Source organism: Eleutherodactylus coqui, chromosome 10, assembly GCF_035609145.1.
Source record: "Eleutherodactylus coqui strain aEleCoq1 chromosome 10, aEleCoq1.hap1, whole genome shotgun sequence".
Classification (NCBI taxonomy): Eukaryota; Metazoa; Chordata; class Amphibia; order Anura; family Eleutherodactylidae; genus Eleutherodactylus; species Eleutherodactylus coqui.
In genome coordinates, this window is record NC_089846.1 from 58,551,457 (window position 1) to 58,574,552 (window position 23,096).

Here is a 23,096-nt window from a genome sequence, read left to right on the forward strand (position 1 = left end):
CTGCTGCAATGCCGAGCAAAAAAAAAAGTTTTCTAAATATACACACCCTATACATCTGCATGTACATATATGTAGCACTGTGAACATAATTAGACTGCTTAATGCTACTGCCATATCATCTGTTTAATGTCTGTCCCAAATCCTAACAGGGTGAACCAAAAAAAGGGACCTAGAGGGGCCTTAAATGGGACAACTATCGTCTAAACAGTCACACAAAATAGTCTCTAAAGAGTATAAACGACTGTTTATTAGCTTCAAATAGAGAGATTGTTGTTCTTTTCTTCAATTTCACAATCCCCAAATTAATTGTTGGGAGCATTTACATAGGCCAGAATATCATAGGGCAATTAGCTAGGGGGCGTGAGCTTCTATGGTGGCGTGTATTTAAAATTTCAATCCCTCCCCAACGCATGCTCATTTTTCAAGTGAACATTTGCTACTGCGGTCTGTCGCTAGCTCAACTGAATAGTCGGTGCTTTGACCTCTCGTCTGAGTGTCTAGTGGGAGGGCAAAATATTCCAAAAAAAGATGGGAGCCAATAAGCGTTTGGTGGGTGGCACATGTTGAACAAGCGCACACCAACCTGCAAAGATATTGGCTAGATGTTGAAAGACTTATTTCTGTCTTTACACCCACCAATAGTTAATCAGCCAGTAACTTTTTTTAGGTGAATGGGTGAGTGAGAGCTGCCTCTGATTGGTGAGGTTGTGACCAATCAGAGGCAGCTCATTCAGCAGGCGGGGATTTTAAATCCCCGGCTGCTGAATACTACTCAGAGCCCGAAATGCAGCCCTGCATGTTGCTCCTCGCCTGCCCTATCCATTTCTGTGTCGTTTCCATCACTTTCTTGGGTTTTGCAGAGTTTAACAAATGAAAACCTTAGCGAGCATCGGCGATATACAAAAATGCTCGAGTCGCCCATTGACTTCAATTAGGTTCGTTACTCGAAACAAACTCTCGAGCATCACTGAAAGTTCGACTCGACTAACGAGCACTCGAGCATTTTGGTGCTCGCTCATCTCTATTAAATACCATTCTGTTAGTTGCCGTCCACTGTTTAAGATTTAAGATTTTTTTTTAATACCACCCCCCTTCTCTCGCTCTCTCCTCTAGTGTTAGCAATCCTTCTCATCTTTGTGCCGTCGGCAAATTTGATCAGTTTCCCTTAAATTTTCTCCTCCAGGTTATTTATAAAAGTGTTGAACAGCACTGGGCCTAGGACAGAGCCTTGTGGTACCCCACTTGATACATTCTTCCACTTGGATGTGCAGCCATTTATGACCACTCTTTGAGAACGATTAGTCAACCAGTTGTGAATCCACCTAACAGTTGTCTTTCCCATTCCATATTTGGTCATTTTTTCAATAAGTATGGTATGAGATACTTTGTCAAATGCTTTAACAAAGTCAAGTTATACTATATTCACCGCATTTCCCTGATCAACCCAGTCGGTGATTCTGTCATAGAATGAAATTAAATTTGTCTGGCATGACTTGTTTGTCACAAACCCATGCTGGCTCTGGTTAATTACTCCATTTTTCTCCATGTACTTGCATACATGCTGTTTAATAATTTATTCAAAGATCTTTCCCGGTATAGAAGTCAGACTCACATGCCTGTAGTTTCCTGGATCCACCCTCTTCCTTTTTTTAAAGATAGGAACAACATTTGCCCTTTTCCAATCTTCTTACCTCCCCTGCTGCCTTTAGTATCCTAGGATGCTATTCATCGGGACCTTGAGACTTGAATTCATTTAAGTTACTTAAGTGTTCCCTCACCATCCCTCACATTTTTTATTCCCCCAATAGCACAGGGAAGATCAGTTGATGTTCCATCTGCTTTCTGAAAGAAAACAGATACAAAATAGGAATTTAAAAGTTCAGCCTTCTCAACAACATTCTTAACCAACTCACCATTTTCATCTTGTAAGCATCCAATAGCATCTTTGACCTTTCTTTTGCTTTTGACATACCCCCAAAATCCTTTTTTATTGCTTTTGGCCTCTGTTGCAAACCTCAATTCATTATTAGCTTTTCTGACACTTGACCTACAGTTTCTGCAGACCGCAATAAAATTCTTCTTTAGATATTTCCCCGTTCTTTCCATTTGATAAACATATTTTTCTTCCTTTTTAACATGTGTGCAAGTTCTGTGTTCATCCATCCTGGTCTCTTTAAGTGCTTCCCATTCTTCCTTCATTTAGGCATTGTAAACGATTGTGCTTTGAGAATCTAATTTGGCAATATTTCCCAACCTTCTTGGACATTTCTGTCCTTAAAGGGGTTGTCCCGCGAAAGCAAGTGGGGTTATACACTTCTGTATGGCCATATTAATGCACTTTGTAATGTACATTGTGCATTAATTATGAGCCATACAGAAGTTATCAGAAATTATTCACTTACCTGTTCCGTTGCTAGCGTCCTCGTCTCCATGGTGCCGTCTAATTTTCAGCGTCTAATCGCCGGATTAGACGCGCTTGCGCAGTCCGGTCTTCTTCTTTTCTCAATGGGGCCGCTCGTGCCGGAGAGCGGCTCCGTGTAGCTCCGCCCCGTCACGTGCCGATTCCAGCCAATCAGGAGGCTGGAATCGGCAATGGACCGCACAGAAGCCCTGCGGTCCACCGAGGGAGAAGATCCCGGCGGCCATCTTCACCGGGTAAGTAAGAAGTCACCGGAGCGCGGGGATTCAGGTAAGCGCTGTGCTTTTTTTTTTTAAAGTCCCTGCATCGGGTTTGTCTCGCGCCGAACGGGGGGGCTGTTGAAAAAAAAACAAAAACGTTTCAGCGCGGGACAACCCCTTTAAGAACATCCAGCCATTGGATTCTTCCTATCCTCTTTCTGAATTCATTAGTGAATGGAGGCGGAACGATCCCCTGCCCGCCCACCTCCATCCATAGTAAACAGGCAGTTCTTCATAGATGAACGTCTGCCTGTTTACAAAGGCTGATCTGTCATTTTTATGCCTGCAGAAACTGAATGATAATCTTTCAGATTCTTGCTGATTACAGAAATCTGAACGATTTCTTGGCCCGTGTAAAAAGGCCCTCCTAGATATGAGCCTGGTACACCCCACTCGTATTTGTATTTCTTTTAAGCTTTGCACCAACATTTCTTCCTCCTTCCTTCTCTTACAAAACAATCTTGCAAAACAACCAGAAGGATTGCGGTTAAACTAAGCATTTAATCACCACACCCTACATCGTTTCCAGCCCTGTGGAGCTGAAAAGTCTCCAATAATTATGGGAATCCATTTTTAGCTGTTTTTAAAATTAGCTGTCCCTGTTCTTTTTATTCAAATACACAAAAAGGGCCATTTCCTACAGAAACACCACATAAAAACCTATAGGTCCTACAGGTTATGTAAAAATGATGAAGGAGAGCTGAAAAGGGTTCAGAGGTGGACAGCAAGTTTATTTCTCACCAAATTTTACTACCAAAAATAGCAATACCGCTGTATTAAGGGTTTTGTCTAGTTACAAACTATTGATGTCATATCTGCAGGATAGATCATCAACAGAAGATCAGCAGGGGTATGCCACCCGGGATCCCCACCGATCAGCTGTCTTCTAGGCCGCTGCGTTGTGTATTGAACTGATTTCTGTAGGAAGAAGACAGCTCCATTCTCACTGCAGTGGCCAGGCTTGGTATTACATGTAAAGTTCCCATTGAAGTGAATGAGATCTTTGCATGTAATACCAACCCTGACCACTACAATAAGAACGGAGCCATCTGCTTCCTGCAGAAGTCAGCTCAATGTAGGAACATATCGGCCCAGTGAACAGCTAATCAGTAGGGAACCTTGGTGGCATAGCCCTGCTGATCTACTATTGATGGCCCATCTGCAGGATAGACTATCAGTGGTTTACAACAGGACAACTCCTTCACCTCACTGTCCATACATTTCCAGCCAGGTATGCTAGTTTGCAAATATCAGTGTGAAGATTTTTCAACTGTAGATCCTCGCCGTTTTCTTCAGTTTTTTTGCGCATGAACAATAGAACGCTGAAGTCTGCTGGGGTCCACATCTGCTTCTGCAGCACAGCTCACACATGAGAGATGAGCACTAGAGAGCAGCGAGTATATGCGTTTTGAGTAATTACTCGATCGAGCACCGCGATTTTCGAGTACTTCTGTACTCGGGTAAAAAGATTCGGGGGGCGCCGTGGGTGAGTGGGGGGTTGCAGCGGGGAGTGGGGGGGAGAGGGAGAGAGAAAAAGGGGCGTGGCCGAATAGGCTCACTCATCTCTAAGGAGCACCATCAAATCAAGCTGAGGAGTGGTTGTTTGTGGCAATCATGAATACCCTGGACCAACACACTGGAATCAAACATGCCAGATTTGCCTACCTGGCGGGGAGTGTTCAGATGGCGATTATATGAAAACAGAAAGCTACTGGACTACAAAAATACCAAATCATCAAAAAAAGGTTGCCAACATGTCGTATACACACCTAATACAGCAGTATTGCCATTTTTGGTAGTAAAAAAGTGGTGACCTGTTCCCTTTAACTCTTTTGCGACATCCACTGTACATGTATGGCAGATATACGTGTGGATTAAGGAGCAGGCTGTCAGACAGCTGACACTCGTCCACAGAATCCGGATTGCTTCTGTTTAGCTAAATGCTACTGTCAATTCCGATAGCGACATTTAAATGTCCCGATTAGCATTTAAATGTCCTGAATGGCTCCCCGTAATGAAACCGTGGGGTGCCATTTGAGTGTCACAACAGCCTGTGGTCTTGTTAAGGCTCCCAGGGCTGTCATTTCATCCTTTTAAGAAATACATGTGGAATGGCTTAATAAGATGACTGCAGAAATACAAAATACTGAAGTATTGCAGTACATTGTACAAGCAATAAAATGAACTAAAAGTTTAAGTTCCGCTTGCAGAGCAAAAAAAAAAAAATAGAAAAAAGAAGTTATAACAAGATTTAAAAAAAAACAAACAAAAAAAACCCGCAACCCTTTGTCCCCCCCCATATTTATCATTACAAGAAATGAATCAAAAACAAAATCCCCCATATTTGGTATAGACAAGTCCGTAAAAGATCTATTAAGATAATGCATTATTTTTCCCACAAAATGAATGTCATCAGAAAAAAAAAAAACTGTGCCAGAATAAATGTAATAAAAAGGTGATCAAAAGTTTTATGTAATCCAAAACCATACCAATAGAAACCACAGGTCAAACCGCAAGAAACAAGTCTTTCCACAGCTGCATCAACAGAAATATAATATATATATAACCTTTATTACCTTCGTATTAGTATTAACATACCAAATAAAGTTATAACAGCGCTGTACAAACAAGACTTACCAGAATAGTGCAGTTGCATTTTTTCCACATTTCATGCCACTTAAAATTTTTTTTTAAGTTTTGCAGTACATGATATGGTACCATTGAAAAAAAAGCATCTTGTCCCATCAAAAACAGGCCATCCCATAGCCATTTCTAGGTAAAAATAAAAGTTATGGTTTTTTTAACATGAAGAAAAAAAAAGTGCATGTTTGTGCGGGTGTGTGGTCTCATAATGAGAGGCTAGAAAAATTGGGCTTGTTCAGCCTGTAAGATAGACTTCTTAGAGGCAATCTAATCTACATGTATAAATATAATTTATGTTAAATACAAGTTGGAAAGGATTTAGGTTTCCCAAGGATGGTACAAAAGGACGTTCTTTATATCTGGAAGAGAAATCTGCAGGGAAAGGGTTCTTTACAGTTATAGTAGTCAAACTGGCGAACACTTTCACCCAAGAGATAGCAGGTACTACGTCAGCATTTATAAAGGACATTGAGGGTTATATGTAATCTAGCAAATAATGACGTATAATTAAAAAGAGGTTGGATTAATGAGCCTGTAACTTTTTTCAACCTGTGCGGTTTTTGTTTTCTGTTCCCCCCCAACAGACAGTGTAGCTCCCACTGTCTGTCGGGGAAGGGGGATGGGGGGGGGGGGGGGAACAAAAAAAAAAAAAAACACATACTGGTACCTTCAGAAAGCAGAAAACATGGTAGTCATGCTCACACAGATACAGGTGTTTTGGGAAAAAACGCTGCAGTTTTTAATACAGTTTGTTAGCCAAAGCCAGAAATGGACTCAAAGAGGCGTGGGAAATCTAAAGAAGGGCACATTTACAGGGGTGATGCGAGTTGTGCCCAAGATTCTCATGCCCAACTCTCATCACACAAGACACTCGATCCATGTGCTGTCCACTATGTGAAACACGGTGCATTACATATTCTATTCTAATGTTAGTCTTGCACAAAAATAGGTCATGCAGTGATTTTTTAAACTGACCATAGGTGGAGTGGAAAAATAAAAAAATATAAAGAATCGCTCATGTGCATGAACCCATTCAAACAAATGTTTTTTCCCTGTGCAAGTTCCATCCATATCGCAACCAGGCGGGAATATCTCCCATGTCAATAAGCCCTTAGAACGCTAACTGCCGGATCCACTTTTGGCTTTGGTGAAGATCCACAGCAGACTGCACCTTTTCTATTGAAAAGGGCGAGATAATCTGCAGATCTACACCAAAATCCACACCATTTCTGCTACATGTCAACATAGTCTATAACTGGTTTCTCAGAAGACCTTTAGTGAAACAGAACTCTTATCTGAAGCACCTTGGCCTGTGATGGATGAGCAGAATCATATCTCGCGTACTTAAATCACTGTGCAGGTCTTCTGCCCATAAATATTAGATGTCAAAATCTAATGTGTATGGTGGCCAACGGATGGCAGAGGAGATAAGAATTGGGCATTTGGATTTCAATTACCTGATCTATTTATACTCCTGGAGAAAAGCCGGTCTGGCAGCAGCTTTCCCCCCCCTTCTGTGATGAGAACATGTATGTGGATTAGAGTGTTGAGATAGACAGCTTTCTTATGTGTACGAGTAGCCTTAGTCTATGTTCCCATTGCCATTGTCCTTACTTTTCTTTGATCAACTCCAGTAGGAATTTTTCTTCTTTTCGAGAAGAGCCAGGAAGCATTGGATCTCACCAAATAGAAACCTTCCCTTCTTAGAATCAGTACACATGGCATCTCATACAGTTAACCAGAACCATAATGTTTACTGACAAAGAGCAAGAACTTCCAAAAATTGCAATAAATAGATGGGCATCTCAGTTTTGGCCCAGCTAATGTGTCAAGGATCTTGAACGGGATCTCATAAAGTGGTGTCATATAGCTAGGATACTTTATGATTGGTGAGGATAGAACTTCTGGGTCCCTCACTGATCTGGAGAGTAAGGGGAACTTAGCACTGATGTATCACCATATCCCCTTTTAATTTTTCCTTGCACACCGCAACCTGGCTGTACAGGAAATTGTATCCGGCCCAACCCAAATGATCTCCACGAGAAAGAACAGCACCTCTCGAAGCACAGGTTCAGTTGACACCGATAACTGAACAAATATGTGCTTTGAACAGTCATCTAACGCAATTTTCGCCAGTGGTGTGAACCTAGTCCTACTAATCACTGGTCTGTGCCAGTGTGGTAACCTATAAAGTAAGGGTCAATCAATTGGGTTGGAAAAAGCACAAATGACCGACACTCATATGAATCCAACAGTCTTTACTGATAGATCAACTCTCATCCATCCATCAAATCATGCAGACCATGATGTCAAATACCATTACTTATATATTTAGGTAAGAAACACCCAGCCACATTTCAGCTCAAATATGAGAGCTCATGCTTCAGCCAAAACATTGCCGAGTTTCTTTCCTGCCTGAATACATGTACAGTAATGGTATACAGACATCCAAATTCTTCCTTTTATCTACATGGTTTCTGTCAATGTTAGCTATTGATTTAGGTTGGGGCTACTATATTTCCATCTAGGGTACAAAATTGGACATGTGTGATATCATGAGGTAGGGCCGCTTCTCATCTGACTTATAGTATAAGTAAAGACCATCTGAAACAATGAGTCTGAGCTTCTGCCGCTGTGGTAGGACCTCAAGGTCTAGACTGATGCCATCACAGGAGCTGCTGGACAAGTTCTTTTAACTTTACAAGATCAAAAAGAGTTTGGCATTAAAGCAGTTGGCTAAAAATGTCTTCTTTCTGCTCAACTTACCTTAAAAAACGACAAGAGATTCTGTTTTGCTGCTGAGACTTTTGCAGCTCTTCTTTTCTTCCTTAGTGTCTTTGGTGACGGCAAGCTCCATCCACTGCTAGACTTCTCCTTTTCCCCAATGGCCTCCACCCCACCTCCAGAGTCCAAATGAGACTCACTCCGTGTCCTCCACATAGATCCTGGGACCCCCAGAGTTCTGCCATCTGCCCCGTCGTCTTCATCACTGTCACAAACTAAGTTACCAGCACTGAATGAACGTTCCACCCTCACTACCGGGACAGGCAAGGATGGAGCATTGTGGGATGAAGGGTCAGGAACATTAGGAGGTGGTGGTCTTCTGATAGCTACACGCTTCCAGTGTTGAGGATTATCGGGAGAGAGACAGGTGTCACTGCCAGACTTTCGCAGTGGGTTAAATACGTGAAGCATCTGTGAAAGAGAGAAAACGTGGTATTAAAATTCTGTCTCTAGTGGTGAATCGAGATGAACAGCTATGGGTCCTTGTTTATAATCTATGACCCAATTGCGAGGCTATACACAGACTGAAGCATCACCTACAAACATCCTTGGACCCTCTTAAATAGAGTTCTCTATCTTATGAAGAAGTTCCCAGACATGTGGTTTTCCACTGTCTGACTTAGTTCTAAGGTTCCACCACAAAATTGGATCCTTGGCCTGTTCTTCAAATTGACCCATAAAATAAAGATAGATTTGGTTAACTTTCGACTTAAGCCCTCAAATTTACTATCAGTATACTACTCTAATTTGGAAAAACACATCCACTCCCATTTGGATTCATTTTTTGGACAAGGTTTCGACACTGGAGGACTGTAGGGGGAATTTGTAGCTTTTGGGTCTTGGGTTTTGCAAAAGGATCAATGAAACTAGAGTCCTTTTTTTTTTAATAAACTCTTTTATTACATTTTTTAAAATATCTAAACAATATGGTATCATACAATGTATACAATCACAGGTATCCTTTATGTCTTGTTCCCGAGTAGAACATTCAAGAAACATTGCAAAATCTTTCCAAAAATTATACACAAATTGTCCCGCTCATGTAGCCCGTTTGTGTAGGCTGCTTTCCCTAGGCAGAAATAAAGCGAGAAAAATGCCCATGATAGTAAGAGTTATACATCATTCCGACACTATATTTTCTAGGTTTTTGTATCAGAAATCAATTGTTTAGTATTCAATTTATTAACAACTAAAATCTATAGGTGAGTATTAACCCATTGCAATCCAATTTTGGATTCAGGGTTTCCTAGGAGGCTTTCTCTTTCTGCCATTATACAATGGCGCCATCTGCTGGCTAGAGCCAATACTGCGGTATGGGACATGCTGGAGAGGCCCCACGACAACAGAGCAGCCAGCAATATACAGTAAAAATACCCTGCTGAACGTCTTCTGACATCAGAGCTGTACAGCCTTCAATCAGAATGTCTTCAGACGTCAGACAGTGGATTGGAAAGGGTTAAGACTGTATCATCTGTTTTCATCTCCGGTTGTTTAAATCGATCCATTAAAGACCATGACATTTCAAAATAGAAAATTATAGGTAGCATCTAAGTAGAGCTTCTCTTAAGTGGGTAAGGGATACTGGTTTATGTTACTTTTAGTCTCGCCAGGCGGTTATTGGTGCACACCACAGACATCTAACCTCCACCACGTGTATGTCTAGGATACTAATTTTGGCAGATCACTTTGAATGCCTAAAGACATGTATGATGGCAGATGTGTACTGTGTACAAAAGGTATTTAAAGAAGGCATAGAACAATTCAAACAAAAACACAAAAAGAAGCCTGCAGAAGAGCTGCGTTACCTGAAAGAACTCCGGACAGGTGTGACGACAGGTGCATAACAGCAGTGTTTAAGGAAATGTGCTGCAGTTACAAGTAGGAGAATACAAATTCTGAGTCAAGTCCTGGTTATTCAGTGTAGATAAATCAATGAAAAGGGTTAAAACACAGGCTTTATTTCAGTGGTTTACAGGCATATTTGGTCATCATAAGCACCTGCCTTATGCCTCTACCTGCAGTCAAACTACTGGCTACTTGATTGGCATCCAGTGATATTGACCCTTTAGCGATCGTGTACATGTAAACCGTAAGCTCAGCTGGAGCCTGAACCAATAGGACTGCATACATTCAACGGTCCTGGTTTTAAGGCTTATAGAAGCTACACCATAAATAAATTCCTTCAGTCTGACATGGACACTTTGAAAATCCTGAAGATACCGAATCCTTAAGAAGTAGTCCCACAAGTCTGGTGGGGAGTAATGTTACTCCTCGTAGAAAGCACCACAATGGTGTAGGGAGTTTTCATAAATTTTTTATAGGCCATGCAATGTTTTTTGAGAAAAAGCGGTGCAATTGAGTGATAGAAACATCATCTTCCACAGTGGCACCTATGTGGGGTAACTATCATTCGAAGAGTGAGGCTACTGAAGATTATTCTAGAACTCTGTTGCAAGGCAGCTACATGAAAGGCTTTATCATAGTAACATTTTGCCTGCAGGCAAGGTTATCTAAAAACATGGTAGGCTAGGTAACCCATATTGTTTTTGGCCTACCCCACCCAACGAATCAACCATGTTGCTTTTGGAATTATCCCACTCAACGGACTGACTGTGCTGCTATTGAGGTTACCCCATCCAACAAAATGCTCATGCTGCTCGAGGCTACCCCACTCAACAGATCGACCATGCTGTATTTGCAGTTACACCCTTTCCAATGGATTGAACGCGCTGCTTTTGAAGTTACCAACCCAACAGAACGCCCATGCTGCTCTTGAGGTTACCCCACCCGTGGGTTGACCATGTTGTTTTTTTCAGTTATAGCAACCATTGGTTGGTCAAAGATCATGTGCAAACAACGGAAATTCCAAGTATTGAAAGAGGCAGAATAGAATTCTCTGCACATTCAACAATCCTTCAGGTTTTCTCGTTGACCAAGTTATTGAGAACTTTCCCCCCCACACGTTAGCGTTAAAACATTTAGACCTTTATAAGCGGTCTTTATATACAGTACGTTACATATTAGGTTTGTCATTTGGTTATTTAGTGAGGTGCAGCTGCTACATAGAAAAAAGTTAGTAAATATAAATTAAAATCTAAAAAAAAAAAAAAACTCAAAAAAGTGCAATACAATAATGGATTGTCCAAAAAAGAAAGAAAAAAAAAATATGTGCGTTGCAAAATGGTTTCGGCTTTTAGATATAAATACAAAATTCTCTAAACTATCCATACATACTGACCAGCCAGAACATTAAAAACTGAATAACATTGATTATATGTTAGAGGCAGAGAGAAAATAGGCAAGTGCAAGAATCTAAGCAACTGTAATAAGGGCCAAATTGTGATGTGTCAACGACTGGGTCAGAGCATCTGCAAATCGGAAGGTTTGTACCTACCAAAAGTTGTCCAAGCAAGGAAAAGCGGTGAACTAGATACAGGATACTGAGCGCACAAGCCTCATTCACGTGTGCCCATCTGTTCCGATCCCCCACAAGGGGATCTATGTAGGATTAGGGAGGTGATTTGAATGTTATATAATCACCCATTAGCTATATTATATACACACACAGTATAATTGTTTAGGTCACCACTAGGGGCGCTCTAGGGCAGGAACATTTTTAACAGCAACATATCTTGGTTCAGGAAAGGTATTGTTTCTCCTTAAAAGGAGAGCACCTAGGTGGTGTGCAAGGAGACTTATAAGGCCATCCATGCTCCTCTGGGAAATATGCAAATGTAAGATGGAACAATATCTCTGCAGCGCCACCTACTGGAAGGCAGCATTAATGCAAATCAATGTTAGACCTTTTTAAAACAAGAATTATAACAAGACTGGGAATGGGGAACCAAAGCCAGAATAACCATGCAGACAGCTGTACAGGAATGCTGCCTTCCAATAGGTGGCGCTGCAGAGGTATTGTTCGATCTTCCCATTTCCAACAGATTTTGTGACCAGTAACCTATGAAATCTGTTCCCCAACACACACATCTCCATAAACATCAGTCATTCATCAGTGGTATTAATGGGTTGCAATATTTAGGGCATGTTCACATGGAGAAATCCGCATTGGATTCCACCTCTAAAACCTGCAGCAGCTGAGCTGCAGATTTCTGTTGCATCCCGCGAGTATAAAACACCACTCACCTGACTCCCCGTTCCCTGACCTTTGAGCCCTATAGTGTAGTTTATGGGGTTCGAAGGTCATGACAGCTTCCCTTTAATCTAAAGCTGGCAGTTTATAAAAAGCTGCAGTCTAACCAAGTACATACATATGGAGGGTCTCAGACTGGAGATTTGTGAGATCAGTGATGTAGAGATTTGTTCGTCAGTCATCCCATTGAAGAACTATACAGTCAGCCTATCCCGAGCTTAAAAAAGACTGCATATCAAACACAGAGACTGCAGATTTAAAGGAACCTCTACACGGTACAGCAGTCACCTGACAACGCTCATTGGAGGGATTATTCTGGTGACTACCAGCCCATGTAAAGGTACCTTAAGGCTAATTCCACAGGGGCGACCACGATTTTGCCGCAAGAAAAATCGCATCTTTATTTGCTGCAATTTGTGAGTGTCCGTGCTGCTTGTTTTGGAGAATAATCTTCCATCGCTGCTGCCCACGATAAAATCGTGCAATAACATTTTTTTAGTCCCAAAAGTCAATGGAACTTTGAAATGGTAAAAGCGCATCTCAAGTTTGTAGCGTTGCGATGTGATAAAAAGAAGCCTCCATAGGAATACATGGGACATTAAAAAAAAACAACAAAACAAACAAACAGAAAACACCCCCCGCACGCCGAAAGATAGGAAAAATCATAGCTTGTTTATCCTCTCAACATCGCATCAGTTAAAACATGGCAGATGGGAATGAAACCATTGTAAATCATTAGAAACCAATGCATCGCTTCAGATGGGCGTATTCCTGATGCGTGAGTGAGCTGAAATTAAGCTCTATTGAGTAATTATTCGAATGAGAGTTGTTCCATGTAAAAGCCACCTTAACCCCTGAGTGCCGAAGCCCGTTTTCCCTATATAACCAACCAATCCCCCCCCCCAATCATCATCAGATTCCCGGAGCCATAACTTTATAACTTTTCTGCAAAAATACTATTAGGGCTTAATTTTTTGCAGCACAAGTTGTATTTTTTAATGGCATCATTTTTGAGTACATGTAATATATAATACTACTATTAATATACAAGTACACGTAAATTTATTTATATTTAAATTAGTGGGATTAGGGAAAAAAGAAATTCTGATAGTTGTTTTTTCTATTTCATTTTTACGGGATTCAGTGTGGAAAATAAATAATGTGATAAGATTATTCTCCGATTCAGCAGAATCCTGGTGATACCAAGTTTAGACTTTTTTTTATGTATTGCCATTTTTGTACACAAAATACACTTTAACACTTTAAACTTTTTATTTTTGTCCCACTAGGGGACTTCAATATCATCATATTTTACCATTCTTCTCAGTGAGAAAAACCAAGTTTCTTCTACTGGCTAACACAATACCAAACCTTTTTTTCCATTTTACTATTTTTGTAATACACTGCTATACTTCAGTATAGCAGTGCATTAGAAAGCCTATGAAGCTCAGCCAGCGGCTCATAGACCTCCGTAGCTGGCAGACACGGAGGTTATATTCAAGCCTCTGTGTTCAATAGCAACACATCGGGATGCCACAATTACATTGCGGGGGTCTGACGGCTGACACTTCCCTCTGTCAGCTTTTTATATGTTGAGGTCGCACTTGCACAGCGTGTAAAGGGTTAAATACTAGGGATCCCAGGTTTCTTAAGTCTCTGCTGTTAGAGCCAGTGCCAGGCTGTCATCTGACAGCTGAGCACCCGCTCTCCCTGGCACAGGAGACCTGCGCCACGCTTCTAATGCAATGCCATTAAAAGACGGCGCTGTAGAAAAAAGCCCCTTAACAGCCGACATGAAAAAACATATGGGTGGTGGGTAAGGAGTTAATATACTTTGGGTTGTATTTTTTTGAAACCCCTGACCAGGAAGCGCTGGCTGAAGACTACAGACAAGTACTGGAGCTGCAGAGGAGAAGTGCGGCGGAGAAGACAGCACCTGTTAGGCAAAGTATTTTTTTTTTAAGGCAGGTAGGGCTTATTTTTCAAGCCCCACGAAAATCCCACCAAAAGAGCACCACAAAGTCGCCCGACTTTGTAGAGACACAAAATTGCGAAAACACAGCGATTTTCTCGCAGCGATATCGCTGTCACCCGTGTGAAAGCGGGCTTAAACTCACTTAAAACTCACTGGTTCCTAAAAACACAACTATGTACGCGTGATCATTGACTGAACAGTCTCTGTTGGTCTTTGAAAGAACTCTCGCCGCTCTTGTCTATGGCTGGTTTTGGTCCAATGAGGGAACACAACAAAGACAGAATTTGAAAACCGCTCACACAGATTTGTATGCATTCAACGGATTTGGCAACCAAAGGGTGTATGTTGCAATTTTAAATATCCCCTGCCAAAGTACCCAACCCCCCCAAACTAGTTGACAAACAAGATTTGGCCTGTGTACATTTCAGTGATCGCGATATTGAACAATCACTCTGTGTAAAGTACACAGTCGTTCACACGCTGAAGGCCGCTGCACATGGCATGATTCGCACTGCAGAATCCGGAATGGGCATCGGCCTCAGGATTTTGCAGCAAATACCACCCATAAAATGCTATGGGAAAATGCTTTTTCCTGCACATGAGCAGAAAACAACTGCGATTTTCCGCTCTCAAAAGGGAAACCCCCCCAAAAAACACACAGCATGCTTTATTTTTAAGCTGACTCCATGTGGACGGCTTACATTGAACTCAATGGAAGCTGTCCGACCTGCGGCTCTTCTTGCGGAAAGGTCACGGATACCCAAGTCATCGCCTAGGGGTGGCGCGTGAGAATCAGGGGTTTAGAAAGAAGAAAAACCCAAAAAACTATACTGCACATGTCTGACGGCTCGCTGCGCGGACCATTCGCAGTACAGAAAAGAAGTAAATGACCCAAACACATACACAGGGTCCTTGGCCATGAGCTGGGTTGGATCCCGCATGCAGAATCCAAGCTGGTCATGTGCAGTGGCCTTCGGGGCTATTTCATGCTAGGCTATTTCAAGCAACCCTGAGGCCTCATGTCCACTAGGAAATTCAGGCCCGCGTGGATTCTCCATGCAGAATCCCACAGCGGGTCCCTCCTTGCCCACGGACATGAGGCCTGAAAATTGATTTTTCTAACTTGTCCGGACACAGCGGATCTTCCCTCTGTTGCGGCCAGATCTTCTTTCTTCGGCCCGGCAGATGTGCTCATCACGCCGGAAGCATGCCGCGCGCAGGTGCCGTGCACTTTTTTTCTTTTTTTTTAAGTCCTGCTCTCCCGCGCTGGAGTGCAGAAGTTCAGCTGCAGGTGTGCCGCGGATACGGACAGCTTCCATAGGCTTCAATGGAGGCCTGCGCAAGACCCGCAGAAAATGGAGCATGCTGCGGGTGATTTCCCGCATGTGCGATCCGTGCGGCAGGGAAAAACAACATCCGCAGGTATTTACTTACCTGCGGGTGTCTAATGCATCCCTATGGCCGTGGAAACCGCGTGCGGGACACCCGCGCGTATTTTGTAATTAGAATTGTCCAGTGGACATGAGGCCTAAAGGTGTGGTAAATTGCTGCAGCTTTACCGCAGTGTGGCCCGGAGTGTCACTGCGTATTGTAGCGTTTTTGCCTGCGCATAGCGTTATATCTCACGCACAGGGTTCTTGGTTTCATTTCTTAAAATTTCCCTTGGCCGCTTAGTGAAGGTGCATATAAATGTTGCATATACATAATGTAATTGCATATGTACAGCATCTTTTACGCACCCATAGCACTATCGGGCGTAATATGTGTAAAATAGAACATGCTGCATTCTTTAATATATGCAATGAATAAATGCTAGTGTGAACGGAACAGCGAAAATCAATGTATTTGAATTGCTGCGATGTACCGTGTAGTATACGCACATAAAACACAATTCAAATACGCTTATGTGAGCCCAGCCTGAGGCCACTGTCACACAAGTGTTGGTTTACCGTGTAGTAGGTGGCACTAAGGCTCCATGCACTGCAATGGGGCCTCTCATGGTAGTGTTTTTTTGCACAGTGTATTTAATGCAGGGGAGAGCGAGACTCAAAAAAAAAAAAAAAAGTACACATCGCAGGTTCTACTTTCCTCATTGTGGCGCGTATTTAACGCACTACATTGCCCATTGAAGCACGTGTTGCGCAAAAAAAAGAAACGCAGTACTGCTTTTTTAAAAATTTTTTTTTAATGCAGCTTACTATGCCATTGGGAGGGGGTAGAAAAGAAAGAAAAAAGTTGTGACATCATCAGCTCGCTTGCCTGCGTTGTTAGGCCTCTCACACATGCGTTCGGTTAAACGACACTCGGAACTACAGCATTTTACCAGGATTTCGAGCGGCGTTTTAGAACGCATGTCACAGCACTTTTTACCGCACCCCATCATTGTGATGAGATGCGTTCAAAAACGCTGAAAAATAGAACAGACAGCGCTCGCAAATACCGTAGCTATGAGAAGCCTCATTAAAAATCAATGGGAGCGTTGTGTCGCGGTAACGAGCGGTGCGCGAGTGGCCTTACTGCTTAAAAAAATGCAGTAAAACGCAGGCAAACACGCACAGAAACGCTATATAAATAAAATCGCAGCGTTTTTACAAACGTTTGTGTGACCCCGGCCTTACTCTACATCAAGTACAAAAGAAGTGAAGGATTTACTAAGGGACTGAACACAGGATGTGGATCCTAAACTGTGGAATCTTATTGGAGGAAATTGCAGCTTCTCAACATCAACCGTACTATAAAATGAAAGGGCTGCACAGACCTCATATCACACGGGGCAGGCTTAGATACATCAGCTCCAGCAGCCATGAACAAACTCATTATATTAAGGACGTGGCAAGTGTAAAGACTCCGTAGACATAAAAGAAGTTGGTTGAATGACACTGTATATGGGGAGACTATCTGGATGTGTCCACTGTAGAGATGCAAAGGGTGAAGTTGTGGATGGAGTATACCTCCCTCCCAGGCTTTTAGTCTGGACAAGGGGGCGCTCCAGTCCACAGCTTCACCCTAGTTCTGTGGAAGTGCAGCTGTAGGCCCTGACTTCATTACTGGAGAATAAAAGGCTGCAGCTCCAGGAAGTCAGGGCCTGACAGCCTGAGGAGAGAGACCTCTGCACACTTGGTGTGGTGCAAACTGACTTTATGCTTGTGTGGATTGAAGCACCCTGCGTGGTGCCTATGCTATGGTGAAGGACACTGTTGGTTTGCTGTACTGAAAAGAATAAAGTTTGCCATGAATTCACCGGTTGGTTGGAGTCCAGTGTGTCGCTACCGCCCCTCCCCTGGAGGACACTTTCTACACCACTAAAGGGCAGCTTTCATCATGTACAGAGCAGGCCTTATTCACCATCATACTAAAAGTAATTAGACACCTGAGTAAAAATCAAAAGTAGTATTTATTTCCATGTTAATACTTAGTGGGGCTCCTATGGCCCTAATGGCATCGTATACTTTGCGACATACTTTCTACTAACATCTGATACATTTCAGCTAGAATTTCCCTCCATTCACCCTGCAAACATCTGGTGATTTCTCTCGAAGATGGCCACTCTTCATATTTCCTGACCCAATATTCCAGTTTGTTCCAAAGATGTTCAGTAGATTTCCATATCCTCAAGCCAATGGTTTTGTGACAGGGCGTGTTGTCTTGTTGGAGCTATTGCTGACCGTTTTCAGAATATTGCCACATTGTCGTCAGCACATGGTCTAGAATGTCCATGTTCATGGTTCTTGCCACTACAACAAATGGACTGAGACCATGCCATGTAACACATCCACAGACCATAACGAAGTCTCCACCAAACTTAACAGTTGGCACATCCCATCCTCCGAGGCCAGGTACCGCCATCTGATGTGAAGATGGAGTAGCGGGATTTCTCACTCCATAGAACGTTCTTCCATTGCTCAACTGTCCAATGACGACACACCTTGCACCACTGTAGATGGCCAATACATTGCGCTTTGTGATTGATAACTATGACTATCACCTCCAAGGGTCCACATCTTGTATAGCTGGGGTTGCCCTCTTTGTTAAAAGAAAAAAAAAGCATACTGGCCAAGGTAAAAGGGGGTCTAGCTTATCACAACATATATTTTTACATCCATTATTCTAATGGCCCCAACAGTAACAGTGGCCCTATAGTGGTTCCAGTAGTAACATCAACCCCAATAGTAATAGTGCCTCCAGTAGTGTACACAATACCAACAGTGCCTCCAGTAGTGGCAGCAATAGTAATCGTGCCCCCCCCAATAGTAACAGGGCCCTCTCTTTGAGCCCTCCCATCCTGAACATCCGGCCTGCCAGTATTTCACTCACTCTCTGTGGCACCCGGTTGGTCGCTGCTGTGACCCCCTACCTTGGCACCCAACCCCAGCATCTACATCCTGCACGCATTGCAGACGTGGACATTACCAGGCAGATTTGTACAGCATACCTAGTTGATCTATACAGCGAAAACCACTATGAATTGTAATGTTCATTCACTCAGATGTGGAAGCTGCATGAAGAGCAACTCCCTAATCTATAGCTACGATCAGCACTGCTACCTACGGTATATGAACAGGGCTGATGCAATAACAGAGGATGGCAGCTATAGGAAATCTCATTTCCAGTTGAAGGAGCCCAAGGCCTGCGTCAACTATTGCAACAGTCACGCGACTGCGTGAAGCTTTATGGAAGGAAGGGGTATCCTAAATGTAACGGGTAACATCACTCCACTGCAGAGGGATGAGCTGCTATAGTTATAGCTACACTCCTGGCTACTCAGGGGTTAACTGCTCCTCCACCCAAAATTCTTGATAGTTCATCAAACGTTCTTTTCACAGTTCACAAAATCCGACCAACCTTTACTTCTGTTTACCCTAAAAGTAACCATAGAGAGGACTCATTGTGGACTGGGCGCCCAGTGCTGCTAATTAGAGGTTTATATGGCCAGAAATCAGGTATTCATCACAGAGCAACCATGCAAGACACTATAAAATCATCACGGGCTGCGGACACGTGACCAGGCCTACAAAGAAGCATCACATTCACTGGTCCCTGGAAGGAATGCTGCAGACCTCAAGAAACCTTTACTTTCCATCTGAGTCAAGCATCCACGTTCTGCAGGGGGATGGACTGACGGCAGAGTACCCAACATCCCTGCACAGACTACCAAGCCACACCATGTAATATATAAGCAGAATCTATAAAATAGCTCTCTAGTATACACAGAAGCCAATCTGGACAAACAGCTGCAGTATAAAGCATGGTGGATGAACAGAATAGCAGCCTGAAATGAGAGGTGTCTTCCCCTTCTTGTGATGCAGCTCATTTGAGTCACTGACAACAGAGCAGAAAATGTGTTCTGGACATGGGTGATGGTCCAAGTCCACAGGGTGCACCTATATGATCTTCTGCCTTGTATAGGACTTTCCCTTTAAAAAAAGGTTATGACCCATTCAAACAAGTCAAATCAAGAAGCCATAAACATTATTCAATATTTCTGCAAACTTTTTGCTCTATGAATACCCCGCCTTCAAGACACACTCCCATAACATCAACTTAATTAAAAAAAAAAAAAGTGACATGGCCCCAATTAACAGCAAATGCCGCCCATAGCATGCTACAGCAAAATGGGATTTCCTCTTCACAAGCGGAAATAGATCGGGAAGAGAAATCGTAGCATGCTCCATGTCTGTGCAGATTCCACATGGATGGCTTCCGATGAAGTCAAGGTTGCGGAAAAAGCAGCGATTTAAAAAAAAAATAATAATTTGGACTGCACATGTCCAACGGCTTGCGTGTGGACCGTCCACAGCACGGATAAAAAGACTTCAGGCCAGGTACACGTGGATGCCGCTGGGCACAGGGTCAGATTCTGCATGAGGAATTCGACCCACCCATGTGAAGAATCAGGAGAGGTAGAGGTAGAGGTATGTGTGTGTACAGGATCGGATTTCGCTGCGGGATCCCACATGCGGAATCCGACCCAGTTGTGTGCAGGTCAAAAATCTTGTGCAACCGGGGGCGGAGCCTGCCGCGGAGCAAGATGGCCGCTTAAGTCCGGAGCTCCCTCTGAACGGCGCCCACGGAGGTCCCGCTGCACCGACCACGACCCCCAAAATGAAGAAAGCTGCAAAGGAAAGGGTTGGAGAACCCCCCTGCACTCCCAAACCGGCGAAAAGTCAAGCGGGTATGCAGCGCTACCTGAAGGAGCGCAGCTCCCGCTCCCCGCACCCCGCTTCCAAAATGGCGCCGGTGCACGAGGCAGCAGCTTCACACAGCAAAGCTGGGGAGGGAGAGTCCTCTTCAGACGAGGAGGACTCTGGAGGAGTCTCTCGAGGATTCATGAGAGAACTCATAAGAAATGCGCTGTCCCCTATTGTCGCTGACCTCACCGAGATAAAGGAGGACATAAAACAGCTGGGACGCAGGGTGGAGGACCTAGAGGCCGCCTCAGCCTCGGTTTCTACTCATGCAAGTGCTATGGAGAAAATCTTAAGGGACCAGCACGAAAATCTCAATCGATCCCTCCTCCTGCAAGAAGATCTAGAAAACCGCAGCAGGAGGAATAACTTAAGGCTTAAAGGTATTCCGGAGTCCTGGGCTGCGGAGTCCCTCCACAAGGTAACAATGGAAATTTTTCAACAGCTAGTGGGTGCGGAGAGGGCTTCCCTGATCGTCATAGAGCGCATCCACAGAGCTCTCAGACCCCCTCCTGGACCTGCTGAGCCCCCTAGGGACACTATCTGTAGGCTGCTATCCTTCCAGGACACTGCGATCATTTTAAAAACAGCAAGATCCCGCAAAGAAGTTAAATACGGGGATGCTCTGATCCAGATTTACCAGGACCTCTCCCCGGTAACCCTAGCTAAGCGTCGCCTACTTCGCCCTTTGCTGGAGGCGCTCAGAGAAAGGGAAATCCGATATACCTGGCTATTCCCTTTTGGAATTAGCATATTCTACAAGAGCCGAAGAATGATTATCCGCTCACCAGACGATCTCCATGCTTGCTGGGAACACCTTGGGATGGATCCCATTGAATTGCCCTGCTGGATGCCACTTCCAGAGTTCCCTAAACTTCCCAGGCTTACACTACCTGAGCCGTGGCAATCGGCTGGCAACCTCAAGTCTCCAAAATCCAAAAAGAAAAAAACAAGGGAATTGGTGGACAACTCAGACACTTGACGGACTCTCTAGAAGTTGCTGTGGTTCACATTTTGCCTGCTGACGGATCCCCAGAGAGCCCTCCGCTGAAGTTCGGGAGGACATTTCTTAAGGTTGCTTCCTCCTCACACGGGCAAATGTTCTCTCTGTGCCCTCTTTGAGTCGTTGACTCATACGGAGATCCCTTCCGTCCCCTACAGTTGGGGTCTTGGAGATATTTGAGGCGGTGTTATGATCTCTGGGACGTTGCTCATATGTTTATGCGAAGTTATTCTCGTACTATATGGAATAATTGTTTAACCCTTTCCTTCCGCAGGTTGTGGTCGGTGTAATTTTGTAATTTGTATGCATTAATATCTATTTCAGTGACCCGGGGGCGCCTGGATGAACAGGTTGAATCCCGTTGTCTGCCCCTCACTGTTGGAGGAGTAGATAACTCGCCCCCACCCCCCTCCCCCTCTAGTCCCGGACCCGGTGGGCTCTTAGGAGTGTACCGGCCTCGGGGGCACGAGGGTTGTATTCGCAACACATTTATAGTGTGTTCTTTGTTGGCACTTTTCTGTGCATCCTACTGTCTATCTTTTTTCTCACCCTTTGTATTCTTATCCTACCACTTCTCCCTTAACCCTTCCACCCCTCCCCCCTCCCACCTACCCCGGGGCCCTTATAATCCCGGCTGTCCTTTGTATCTGTCGGGTAAGAGAGTAAAGTTTATCGCGCAGGACTGACGATTTTCTCTTCCATCCTATTTGCCTGTTATTGTATAGAAGGAAAGTCCAGTACAAATCTACTACTGTGACAACATGGAGGAGCAGATCCGAGTCACTACGCTGAACGTAAACGGTCTGAATTCCCCAGCTAAGAGGCATCACATCGCAGTACTACTGAAGAGGTATGGTTCAAGAATTGTCTTTCTGCAGGAGACCCATTACAGGGGAGATCGGTGTCTATCCCTACCGGGAAGGCAGTTCCCTCTCGCATTTCACAACACACACCCCACGTCGGCCGCTAAGGGGGTATCTGTCCTTTTACATAAATCCCTTGCCTTTTCATGTGAAGGACAGTACTCAGATGAGGAAGGTAGGGCCTTATTTGTTAAGGGGATCCTCAACGATAACAAAGTCACTCTGGCGAACCTATATGCCCCCAACACCAACCAAATACCCTGGCTGATTAAACAACTTGAGGCCTTAAAACACTTTGCCACCGGTCAGATAATATTAGGAGGCGATTTGAACCTTACAATCTGTCCACTCCTAGACTCTTCTGTAGGAAAATCTCAAATATCCCAAAGAAAGCTTAAAAATCTCATACGGGTATTATCAGAAACTAATATTGTGGACAGCTGGAGATGCTTAAATACAAACTCCAGGGATTATACTTTTTTCTCGCGGGTCCACTCCTCTTTCCAGCGCCTGGATTACATCTTCGTGTCCCCCTCCCTCTTGCAGTACGTGACCAAAGTATCAATTGACCCTATTGTAATCACAGACCACGCCCCAGTCCACTTAAACCTTCGTCTCCCTGGCCCATCCCCTAGGGAATGGCGATGGAGACTTAATCCCTCTTTATTAGATCCGGAGGAAGAGAAACTTCATTTAAAAAAGGCGATAGAGGAATTTTTCCAGCTAAATAAATCCGAAGAGGTCTCGATCCCAACGATCTGGGAGGCCCATAAGGCATTCGTCAGAGGCCTCCTCATTGCAGCTGGCTCCAGAG

General features: G+C 43.7%; 1 protein-coding gene across 1 annotated transcript in view; it reads right to left on the reverse strand.

Annotated features, from left to right (window-relative positions):
- Window positions 1–23,096, reverse strand: part of LOC136580492 (regulator of G-protein signaling 3-like) — a 77,078-nt gene that overhangs the window by 41,125 nt on the left and 12,857 nt on the right. The window contains exon 2 of the mRNA XM_066581092.1: window positions 8,089–8,517. Coding sequence (XP_066437189.1) covers window positions 8,089–8,517 — 429 coding nt within the window. The remainder of the gene's footprint in view (window positions 1–8,088; window positions 8,518–23,096) is intronic.